The sequence below is a fragment of the Pseudozyma hubeiensis genome, assembly GCF_000403515.1.
Source record: "Pseudozyma hubeiensis SY62 DNA, scaffold: PHS66, whole genome shotgun sequence".
Classification (NCBI taxonomy): domain Eukaryota; kingdom Fungi; phylum Basidiomycota; class Ustilaginomycetes; order Ustilaginales; family Ustilaginaceae; genus Pseudozyma; species Pseudozyma hubeiensis.
The window spans coordinates 171553-183781 of NW_012133848.1; the positions used below are offsets into that span (position 1 = coordinate 171553).

The 12229-nt window shown below is 56.1% G+C and overlaps 3 protein-coding genes across 3 annotated transcripts; 1 reads left to right on the forward strand and 2 right to left on the reverse strand.

Annotated features, from left to right (window-relative positions):
* Window positions 1-933: 933 nt before the first annotated feature.
* On the reverse strand, window positions 934-7141 carry PHSY_006837 (hypothetical protein; the record flags this gene model as incomplete). Its single annotated transcript, XM_012337434.1, has 5 exons — window positions 934-2580; window positions 3695-3788; window positions 4180-4748; window positions 5335-5432; window positions 6970-7141. The coding sequence occupies 5 exons, from the start codon at window positions 7139-7141 to the stop codon at window positions 934-936; spliced, it is 2580 nt and encodes an 859-aa protein (XP_012192824.1).
* A 511-nt stretch (window positions 7142-7652) lies between these two features.
* On the forward strand, window positions 7653-7925 carry PHSY_006838 (60S ribosomal protein L27/L28; the record flags this gene model as incomplete). Its single annotated transcript, XM_012337435.1, has 1 exon — window positions 7653-7925. One exon carries the CDS (start codon window positions 7653-7655, stop codon window positions 7923-7925), a length of 273 nt encoding a protein of 90 aa, XP_012192825.1.
* Window positions 7926-8370: 445 nt separating this feature from the next.
* On the reverse strand, window positions 8371-11457 carry PHSY_006839 (hypothetical protein; the record flags this gene model as incomplete). Its single annotated transcript, XM_012337436.1, has 1 exon — window positions 8371-11457. The coding sequence occupies one exon, from the start codon at window positions 11455-11457 to the stop codon at window positions 8371-8373; it is 3087 nt and encodes a 1028-aa protein (XP_012192826.1).
* Window positions 11458-12229: the final 772 nt, after the last annotated feature.

Here is a 12229-nt window from a genome sequence, read left to right on the forward strand (position 1 = left end):
TTTTTTCAGCCGGTTCGAGACGTGTCTATGGCGCCACCGCCCGTTCCTGCGATTCGGTAGTCGAGCGAGAAATACTTCCGGAACCTTGCCGAGCGCTACGCTGCACTCACACAGCAGTTGTGCTTGGGCGTTCCTGATTTGACCACGCCCTGCTTTCGACATCCTTGTCACCCTCAACCCCTCATCTTTCGAGTTTCAGCTCAGAGAATGGCGTGACCGGACACGCCTCCTCGCTGTAGATCATCCCGGACCGACGGAGCCTGTCAAAAAAAAAAGTGACATGTGAGATGCTTGGCGAAGGAATTCAGGATTTTTTTTTACCCTTTCCCTTTTTCGTTGTCCGACTGGAAAAACTTTCCGACCCGCCGCGGTTCATCTCTCCTTCTCCGTCCCGCCTTCTCCCTCCACCCAAGTGCAGCTCAATCGGGAGAAACCCCACCCGATTCCATGCTGCCCCACCAAATGACGCAAGCTCATGCTCCCACACTTGTTCGCACTCGTCACGCTTGCAAAAGCACGTCTTACGCCCACCTCGACTCCGAGTCCCTTCGCCCCGCACCCTGCTTGACTAACGAGGTCCACAACCCGACAATTCGGTCTTCAACGCACCTCAGTTTGGAACGATAATAAGTGAGCAACGCCACAAACGTTGACTTCACAGGCGAAATCCAGTCAGACGAAGCGGAAGTTTCGAAACCATGACGGAAAATGCGATGTGAATTGCGTTTGCAGAGGAACAACGAAAAATGCTGAGGTGGTACAAGAGGCAATGATGAATGTGGACGAGAAAGTTCGTCGGATGTAACGGTCATGGGAGAAGCAGGAATGCTGGCAAGGGAAACGAGCGGGTGTCAGTCCTTCGGCCCTCGTTGGCAGCGACACGCGGCGCAAGCAGCCAGAGCGACCGAAGGAAGACCTTCCTCGAGGTGATTATCAGATAGCGATGTTCCAGTGCCATCGGTCCTCTTGGAACCCTTCGGCGGTGTCCGAGAGCAAGATACCCCGGCGCTTCTGCACATACACAGTCAGATCGGTCACCTTCTGCCGCAGCTCCGGGATCGTCTTTGGCTCGATCGGCTTTTCGAGCTGCTCCGAAAGGTCTTCCACCGCCTTTTCGAGATCACGCTGGTTGTCCTCGAACAGCTCGGTCATGTTGTCGCGCGCCAGATAGTACGCCATGCAGTAGGTCCACTTGAGCGTCATGCGGCACTCGGTGAGCGTGTCGACGGCCTTCTTGAGGAATTGCACCTCGATCCACGTGAGACCCGACGACACCTGCATCTCCTCCATTTTCTTCTCTGTGCGCCCGTACAGATCACGGTCCAGCTTGGCAGACTGCTCGTGGTTTGCGAAACGGTTAAAGTAGTGCAGGTATCGCTCCAACTGCGCTCTCGACTTGGCCTGCGAGTCGCGCGCTTCAGCACCGCTCTTCTCGTCGAACCGGTTGCAGTTGTACCACGAGTTGCCGTGCTCGGTCCATGGGCCAGCGCAGATCCAGCACCATTCGTACTTGCACTTGCGACAAGTCATGTGGTTGCATCCTCCGTTCTTCTCGATGGTCGAGGTGCACTTGGGGCACTCCTTCGTGTTGGCAGAGATCCAGTTGGCCGTCTCGCTATCGTCCTCGCACTTCTTGAGCCACAGCTTCGCAACGGGACAGATGGCTGGTGCGTGCGCAGCATTGCCACAGCCAAAGCAAAAGGCATGGCCGCAGTCGCAGGCAACCGAGGGCACCACCTTGCTGAGCTCCTTGTTCGAAACGTGGCACTCGACAGCGAGCTCGCAGTTGGGAGCGGGACACCAGCGCAGGATGCTGCTGTCGTCGACGTAGGTGCGGTTGAGCAGGATCTTGTATCGCTCGAACACCTTGGGCTCGACCACCAGACCGACGGTGCCCTCGTCGATCACGAGATTGCACTTCTCGCGCATGCACTGCACGCGCCTCGACTCGCCTTCCGACTTGATCTTTTGCTCAAGGTACTGCTGGTAGCAGTCGCGGCAGTAGCGATGGCCACAGGCGAGCGCCAGCGTCTCCATCTTTGCGCCCGGCATATCGTCGGAGCTCATGAAGCAAACTTCGCATGTGAAGCCCGCAAGCCTTTGTAGCTTTGGACGTGATGGATCTTCGTGAACGCCTGCTTCGAGATTGACCTTGTCGGATGACTCCATGTAACGCTCGATGAGACGCTCCTTGTTCCAGCCAAAGTGGCGGAGGAGGATGGCAGCGTCGGTATCCTTGATCATAAACATGCTGGCGATCTGCTCGACTTCCTTGTGCTGCGCTTCCTCGATTGAGGCGACGGTATGTGACTTGTAGTCGACTTCGTAGCTCTTTGAGCGTTCGGTCGCCGAGTCGGGAGCTGCAAAGGCGTCGTCTGCTACGCCAAAGCCGAGCTCGTCCTCATCTTCTTCCGAGTCGACAGCATCATCGTAGCCGTACGTCGAGTCCTCGTCCATGGTGTCCTCGACATCGTCGTCGAGTAGGTACTCGTCGCTGAGGTCTGACATGTCGGCGGTCGGTATATGCGGCGATCTGGTTCGAGAAGATCGCTGGAGGAGCTCGGGTTGGGAAAGCGGCTCCTGCAAGCGTCAACAAAGTAGCCGAGTGGCGGAAGAACTCGCCTTCGGAGGCCAGCTTTGCGATGCTGGTGGCGCTGCTTCGACGAATGCAGGGGTGGACCGAGGTGCAAGACCAGCCTTAGAGCCCTAGTGAAACGAGACGATGCAATGAAGTGACTGCTTGATTCAAACACAGGGAGCGTCTATGATGGGTATCTCGATGACGACTACGGCCGGACTCGCGCGGAAAGGGCTTGAAAGCGGGGTCGAACACCTGGCAGGGAGAGATTGTCTCTTGACTACGCGTCGAATAGTGCTCGCTCTTGACGAGAAGTGAATGCTGCGTGGCGAATTATGCTGCGGTGGCAAAGATGCTAAAGAAGATATCGGAAAGCGTGCAACGAAAGCGTACTTGACCTATGCTAGTGATATGCACCGACGGTAGAAGCAGTTCGTGCGTTGATGAGGAGATGACAGGTGGCAACCCTAAACCCGAAGAGGGGGTACCGAATTTGATCGAGATGCGTTGGCTTAAGATGAACGAGTCTGGATCGATGCGATGCAATGGTGGGCCGTGATTGATGAGAACGGCTGGCCGAAGATGCGGAGCGTGCTTGGAGTGAAGGTGGCAGTCAAAGATCAAGATGTTCGGTGGAGGCTGAGCAACGGGGATTGTGATTGCCCAATCTCAAATCCACATCTGCACACTGACCAGCGTGAAATCACACACCGCAGGCTCAGCACCCGCGATAATCACAAATTCACCGGTAAAAGGCGCGACCCGCACTAGCTAAAGTGTCCTTACTGGCTGCCGTGCCTGAGCGCGCGACTGTTGAGCTGCTGCAGCAGCCTGCGGCTCTGAATATTCCGACATTGCAGAACTCGGCTGCCTTTCAGTCCTTTCCTGCAATCTGCCTTCACTTGCATGGGTACCGTCTTCATTGGGGTCAATGCTCCCTGCTATGCGCCTCCTTGGGAAGGAGAGCTTCGTCGAGGCACCATACTGAAGATTAAAGAAGAAAGAAAAACTCTCTGGCTTCATGTACGTGGGCACCGAGACTGTCGTGTTCGCGAACCTTGGCCCAGTAGCTAAGCTGCATTGCCGCTTGCCCGTTCGCATTTCCGCTGACTCTACCTCCATTGCGCCGATCGAGAAAACATGCTGCTTCTCGCTGCTCAGACTATCTCGATGCTCGCTGTTCGTGCGGTTGAGACGATGACACGACAAACTATCGACAAGAAAGCCCAGCAAGGACCTTCCGTCAAGCATCGTCCAACCAAACTTGGGTACTTAAAGCTGGAACAGGCTCATCAGTCGCGAGCATCAATACAGGCTAGAAACCCTGGTCACACGAAGACGATCGCGGATAAAGATGGTACAGAGAAGCATGGCATAGATTGAATCTAATACATGATGTTTTTGGATGTCATCAGACTCGAAGGGAACACGTTGAATGAAGACAGTAACCACAGCGCATCAGCGCAGAAACAGACAACATCGGCCAGGACGTTCAACGAGGCACAACGACCTGGATCGTGTGCAAGTCGAGTCAAGCCAGTGACATCGTCCCACGCCTACACCACTGTTGCAGCAGCCCAAAGGTGCAAGGGCGCGCTTACTTCTGGGCGGCAACACGGGCCTGGAGGCGGAGGTTCTGCTCGAGGGGACCGTGGTTGTTGATGTACTGAAGGTAGCAGCCGTCCTTGAGGATACGGTTCGACTGCTTGGCCTCGGCGTACTGCTCGCGGTTCATGTTGGTGAAACCCCACTTCTTCGAGATGATGATCTTTTGGCGACCAGCGAACTTGTATCGCGATCGGCGGAGGGCCTCGAGGACAACAGCCTTGTTGCTGTCACGAGTGCGGACCGAAAGAAGGATCTGGCCAATGTTGACACGGGCAACGGTGTCGTAGGGCTTGCCGTAAGCACCACGCATACCGGTCTGGAGCCTATCGGCACCAGCGCACGAAAGCATCTTGTTGATGCGGATAACGTGGAAGGGGTGGACACGGACACGCAGGTGGAACGAGTCCTTACCCGAGGTCTTGGTGATGTACTTGTTGGCACAGATACGGGCAGCCTCTAGAGCCTCCGAGGTGATCTGCTGGTGCTCGTCGCAGACGAGGTGGGCGCAGAAGGGGAAGTCATCGACGGAAGCCTTCTTACGGCCAAGATCGTAGATGCGGATCTGTTGAGGAATGAGAGTAGAGGTGCATCAAGGTGCAGAGGATAAGAGTCAGCATTCCAATGTCGGCGGCGTATCTGACATCGAATGCGGCATAGACGATCCGTTCATTGCTAGTCATCCTCCATTCTGCCTGGTCGCCAAAATGCTGTTACGAATACGCGAGGACCTTGTTCTGTCCGGTTCGACGATGACCTAAATGGAACCGGCCTTCCAAGCGCAAGCCGGGGCATTCGGCCAGCTGAGCTGTTGCGTTATGATGTTGATTTCCCACGACAGCACGTCGACAACGCTGAAGACGGACGCGTCCTATGTATCCTGCACCCAACAATGACGGCCCTTTCCCATCAATCTGTTGATAGGTCGGAAACTGCAGACCCGCTGTAGCCATTGTCGTACGTCACTGATGCTGCTTCGCTAGCGAGGATCCCTGCAATGTTCTCCTCTCTCCTTCCCAACTGCACCGATAATGTCCGTCGCTGTCCACGTGTTCGATTTGTTCCCTGACTGCATTGCGTGACAGCAGTGTCGTACGGAGGTCGAATGACTGGCAATGTTGGATCGTCTATGCTGGGTTATGCAAACTTACCTTGGGGTCGGGCACACCACGGTTGTACCTCGACTTGGGGAACGGCTTGTTCTTGCAGTAGCGGTAGCAGCGAGCAGGTCGTCGTCCCATCTTGAATACTATCAGGTGTGAGGATGCGTGATGAGGTTTGGTGGATGAGGTCGAATGATATGGTTTCAAGTGAAGGTTGAAGGTCAAAGGTCGAGAGTCAGTCGCTGAACTGGACTTTGAGTTGTTGCAACGTCGAGACTGCGCCTGAACTGCCAGAAGTGGTGACTCGATGTTTCTGTGGCGTGCTGATGCTGCGGATTGGGGCGTGGTCGTTGGCGGCGATAACTTACCTTTCTTGAAGGGGTGATGAGTGGGTGGAGGAAGAGAGGTTGGTTGCGCCGCAGCGATTCAGGTGATGCCGCTGCCTGCTGCCTGCTGCCTCCTGCCCTTTCGCAACAGCAGCTCGCCGTCTCGAGCTGGACCTCGGACTGAGCTTTCCACAGCCCAGAGCTATACTGGCGCTGCTGCCTTGATATTCTGGTGCAAGCCCGTTGGCACTGTGTTGACTGAGCCTGCAGCCTTGACCGCCGCGGACTGCGCTGGGCAACTACGAAAAATGACTCGAGAGACATTGCGCCATTGTCGTCGCTGCCTGCTGCTGCGAATGCTTATCCCCGGTGCTCAGTGGCGAGCGGCAATCTAATTTTGGACTCTGTATGTCAGACCAAAAAGCTCTTGTCCAGCTGGCCGAAAGATTAACACGTGACTACGGCCGGCCATACTGTATTTTACTCCGTGTAGAGTCACTTTGAATACAACCTGATATTCAAAATTAAAATTCGAATTCACGGTCTCCAGTCTGATTCTCGGATTGTGGCCCGCCGTCGCCTCTCAGTGTCACATTTTGGTGAAGCAGCGGCAGGATCGCTACTGATGGTCAGCCTGCAAGCCAACGCAGACACAGCCAGTCGAGACAGAGGCGTACCCAGGCAGGCAGGCAAGCAAGCAAGCAAGCAAGCTCAAGAGGGCGTGCGAGGATGACCGGTGGTGGGAGACAGAGAGTGGCAGCCTTGGCTGGCTGGCTGCGGGTTTGTGTGTGTTTGAGCAGGCGGGCGGGCGAGCGATTCGAGGTTTGAGGTCGACATTGCTCGTCGCCATCGCTTCTTCCACCTTACCATCAAGGCCACCCCCATACATACGTCAAGGTTAGTAGCAAGCATGCTTTTCGAAACTATCGCCAGCTCGTCGCGCGTAGCATCATCGTCAGCATCAGCGTCACCAGCCGTGGATCGTTCCTGGAGAATCATGATCGATGAATGAAGGGAAGAGAGTGTATTCAGACAGGCCTCGCACTGGATCTGCGTCATCGCTGTATTGCGCTCATTCCACCGCATATGACGGACAGATTGATGATGCCAAGCGGACGAGCTGGGTAGAAGCGTAGAGCGCAAAGACAAGCCACCAAATTCAACTCGTACTGACAGTCTCTCCTTGATCCTGTGACACTTCTATCGCCAAAATCAAACTTCATCCGACCTTCCCCTCTGCATTGCATTCCACCTTCATCCACCACTGCTGCATTTACTTCCGACCTACTTTGCACTTCATCCTCGACCTATCCCCTCTGCAACATCCACCACTTGACACCAAAAGATGCCTACCCACCTCTCCAAGACCCGAAAGCACCGTGGACACGTCTCTGCCGGTAACGGTCGTGTCGGCAAGCACCGCAAGCACCCAGGTGGTCGTGGTCTCGCCGGTGGTCAGCACCACCACCGCACCAACATGGACAAGTACCACCCTGGTTAGTATCACCAATCGTCTTCACATCCGCCATCCACCCAGTTACCAGAACAGAGAACCGTCGCACAGCATCGTTAAGCCAGGATCAGATCAGGAAAGCAGGATGGACACAGCTACGCATTCTGGAACAACCAGAGCACATTGAAGGCTTTGCGAGGATTGGCAGATGGGAAGCGCAAGCAGAGGCAGCATCACATGGAAGTACTGGTTGGTTTACGCAGGTCATTTCTGTCACGGCCTAGTGACTTGCGACAGCCTCAGGGTATCGAAATCATGCCGGAAGCAGGGATTCCAGCTTGTCGAAGATGGATCGAGGAGCTGGGGCCACGCGCAACAATCGAGTTGATCCAGTTGAAAGATAGGCAAGCCGCAGGAGATAGACACCAATCTTTGCCCGGGATTGGGTTGGACTGGACTGGATCGGCGGACGAAAGAAGACAGACATCTCAACTCGTAAACCCTCTTGGACTTTCACACTGACACTGTTGCTCCTCACACGATCCATTCATCGCTTCTCTCCAACAGGTTACTTCGGTAAGGTCGGTATGCGCCACTTCCATCTGACCCGCAACTCGTCGTTCCGCCCCGTTGTCAACCTTGACAAGCTCTGGACCCTCGTCCCCGCTGAGCAGCGCAAGGGCTTGACTGCCAGCTCTACCGAGGTCCCCGTCATTGACACCCTCGCTGCCGGCTACGGCAAGGTTCTCGGCAAGGGCCGTCTCCCTGCCCTTCCCTGCATCGTCAAGGCCCGTTGGGTCTCGTCGCTCGCCGAGAAGAAGATCAAGGAGGCCGGTGGTGTTGTCAAGCTCGTCGCCTAAAGAAATTTAGCGCTTCGAATGTTTGATACGCCCCTTCCTCTTTCGATCCTCTCTCTTGGTCTCTTGCATATTCTCACACACGCACACACACATTTAGGCAGACTGATGCATCTGCATCGTCGACTCGTTGTACCATCGACGAGATAAGAGGTAAATTGCTTCATTGCAATCCCTCGACCACATGTACCTTTACATACACTTCGCTTGGAGTGTTTCCTCACACACACACACCAAAAATATCAGAACAACGATATCAGTTCGCACAGAAAAACCTTCGTCTGCTTCCGACGACATTAAGACGACTGTGACGATGAAGAAAGAGATTCTGAAAACAACGATTGCATGGAGGGGAATAGTACAGGCGGTTGACGCCATCTAACAAAACATGAGGAAGGGTAAAAAAAAAGCAGTTGAATCCATTAAACGAGCGTTGTGCTGTCGACGACTAGGAGAGACCGATGACCTCACCGTCCTCGGTAAGGTCCATGTCGTAGTAACCGGGTCTGGTGTTGAGACCGGGCATTTTGCTCATAGCGCCGCACATGACGACCAACAGCCCCGCGCCTACGCTCGCGTACACCTCTCTGACGGGGATGGTGAAACCCGTGGGTGCGCCCTTCTTGGTCGGGTCGGCGGAGAGCGAGAGATGCGTCTTGGCCATGCAGATGCTAAGGTTGCCGAAACCGTTCTTTTCGATAGCCTGGATTTGTTTTTCGGCGGCTTCGGAGAGCTCGATTCCGTCGGCGCCGTACATCTCGCGAGCGATGGATTCGATCTTCTGCGTGATGGGCAGGGTGGGTTCGTAGAGGAAGTTGAACTGGCTCGAGGTGCCTTCGAGTTGGGCGATGACGGATTTGGCCAGTTCGACGGCACCTTCGCCACCGAGCGCCCAGTGGTTGGCGGGGACCGCGTCGTCGGCTCCTGCTTCGAGCGCCTTTTTGCGCACGAGTTCGAGCTCGGCGGGGGTGTCGGTGGTGAACTGGTTGATGGCGACAATGACCTTGAGACCGAACTTCTTGGCGTTGGCGATGTGCTTGGCGAGGTTGACACAACCTTTCTCCAAGATCTCGAGGTTCTCCTCCAGGTACACCTCGGACAGAGGCTTGCCAGGTGTGACCTCCGGTCCACCACCGTGCGTCTTGAGCGCACGAACGGTGGCCACGATGACCGCCGCATCGGGTACAAGACCCGATTCACGACACTTGATGTTGCAGAATTTCTCCATACCGATATCCGCACCGAACCCGGCTTCGGTGATCACGTAACCGGTTCTCTCGGCAGGCTCTCCATCTTCGACACCGGCCAGCTTGAGCGCGATAGCATCGGCAAGGATGGACGAGTTTCCGTGCGCGATGTTGGCGAAAGGTCCGGCGTGAACAAACACCGGAGTTCCCTCGAGCGTCTGCATCAAGTTGGGCTTGATCGCATCCTTCATGAGGATCGCGAGCGCTCCACCGACACCGATGTCGTCCGCGGTGACGGGATCACCTGCACGGCTGGTACCCACAACCATCCTTCCCAACCTCTCACGCATGTCCTTCAGGTCACGACTGAGCGCAAGCACAGCCATGCACTCCGACGCCACCGCGATATCATAACCAGTTCTCCTCGTGATACCCTTCTCCGTAGCGGCCTGACCCACCGTAATGTCACGTAGGTACCTGTCGTTCGTATCCGTCACACGTCTCCAGGTGACCAACTCAGGGTCGAGATCGAGACGTGCGAAGCGCGACTTCTCCTCGTCGGTCAGGTCGTCAGGGTTGGTCTTGTCGATACCCAGCTTCTTGAGCCTGCGGAACATGATGGGTGCGAAGGTGCGAACGCCCTTCTTCTTGGGGCAGAGACGGTCGAAGAGTGCAGCGTCCTTCTGGGTGGCTTCGTGGAACATTCGGGTGTCGATGGCAGCGGCGAGAAGGTTGTTGGCGGCTTGAACGGCGTGGTTGTCGCCGGTCAAGTGGAGGTTGAACTCCTCCATAGGGATGACCTGCGAGTAGCCTCCACCGGCAGCACCACCCTTGATACCGAAAGTAGGGCCCTGGGAGGGTTGACGAACGCAGGCGAACGCCGACTTGCCGAGATGAGCACCGAGAGCCTGAGCGAGACCGATGGTGGTGGTCGACTTGCCCTCGCCGAGAGGAGTGGGAGTGATACCGGCGACGACGATGTACTTGCCGTTGGTGCGGTGTGCCAGACGCTTGAGGACGGAGAGGTCGACTTTGGCCTTGACGGATCCGTAAGGCTCGAGCTCGGATGAGATGAGACCAATCTCACGGGCGATCTGAGTGATGGGCTTGGGAGTCTGCGAACGGGCGACCTCGATGTCAGAGGGCACCTTGGCGAGGGGCGTGATGGGGTTGGGACGAACGACGCCACGACCAATGCCGAGGGCACGGCCGTCGGCGAGGCTGCGCTCAGCGCTGATCAGGACGTTCTCCATGAGCATAGCAACGGTCATGGGACCGACTCCACCAGGAACAGGAGTGATGGCAGAAGCGACCTTGGAAGCGGCCTCGAAGTCAACATCGCCGACGAGACGGTAGCCCGACTTTTTGGTTGCATCGTCGACAAAGTTGGTGCCAACGTCAATGACGACGGCGCCCTTCTTGATCCAATCGCCCTTGATAAAGTGGGCCTTGCCCATAGCAGCGATGACGATGTCGGCCTGAGCAAGGTGAGACTGAAGATCGGCGGTCTTGCTGTGAACCTGGGTGACGGTGCAGTCCCTGCTGCGAAGGAGCGAAGCGACAGGGTTTCCGACAATGTCGCTTCGTCCGATCACAACCGCACGGAGACCGGCCATGTTGGTGATGCCGGCGTTTTCGAGGAGCTTGATGCAGCCAGCGGGGGTGCAAGGGAAGAAGAGCGGGTTACAAGCCTTGGACGAAAGATGACCAATGTTGAGAGCGTGGAAGCCGTCTACGTCCTTCTCCGGGCTGATGGCTTCGGTGACGCGTCGCTCCGCATCCGAGTTGATGTGGTCGCCAAGAGGAAGCTGAACGAGGATGCCGTCGACGCTGATGTCTTCGTTGAGCTCGCCGACACGCTTGATGATCTCTGCCTCGCTGGCGCCTTCGGGAAGCTGGACGTGGGTGTATCGCATACCGCACTCCTCGGCGGCGAGCTTCTTCATTCTGATGTAGGTGGAGGAGGCGCTCATGGAGCCGACCTGCATGATGCAGAGGTGAGGCTGGAAGGAGGTGTACTGCTGCTTGAGCTCCGCGATGCGCTCAGCGACGCGGGCACGCACCTGCTTTGCGAGGGCGGTACCATCGATGAGCTTGGCGCCGCCTGGCGTGGTTGCGAGCGAGGCCATTGCGTCGGTTACGAGAGGACGAATCGTTCCGATGCGGCTTGACGGGAAAGCGGAGGCGATCCGAAGGGGTGAAGCGGAGGAGGCGACGTTCGGACGAGCCGTAGAGAAAGTGCGAGCTCGAGAAGAGAGGGGAGAGGTGGCACTAACGACGACGAGAGGAGTGCTTCGCTGCTGGGAGAGGGAAGCTAGGTTTCTGTACACCGAGCGGCGGAGGAGCATGCCCACAAGTTGTCGAAGCACGCAGCAAAGGGGCAACCAGGGTTATGTGGTGTTAAAAGACCGAAGGATATGCAGCCACAAGGCTCGACGTCGCTTAGAGCAGGACCGGTTGGAAACGGACGATGTGTCCAAAAAATCGCAGAGCAGCCAGAGACACGAGACGAGTGAGAAGAAATCTCGTTCTTTTCAGGCGGAAAAGCTTGACCCGAGCGTCGTTCTTCTTGAACAGCGCAGAGCTGCACCCTGGACGGGGATTCTTCTATGATTTCGTCGAAAATGCACTGGACAGGCGTGTCGCACTGGAATGATGAGAGCGGAGGCAAGCCGCTTTTACTAAGCGACGACGCTGCAATCACTTCCTCAACCAGCCCAAACTTGGTAGACACGATGTGCGACACAATCCCATAAGAACACAGTGCAGGCTCTGCCGGGGATACAGATCACGAGTGAATGGAAACAGGTCATCGCAGCGATTACGCCACGCCGGCAAGAATGTCAAGACGGTGTGACTAGGCAGCGGGGCTGGCCAATCAAAAAAGGCTGCAGCAAAGCACAATCAGGCCAATCCCGGAATTCAATTTGACAGTGTTAAGCCGGTATAGCGGCTTTCGGTAGAGACAGGCTTCCCTGTAGGATACCTTTACATATGTGGGCACAACATGAATGTGGCATTGGCTGCAGCGCAGACTTCCTTTCACCTTTGTGGCCGGGATAGAAGCGTTCAGAAGGCCTCGAAGTCGGGCAGACACAAATCACCTTGACGGGCGGAAGG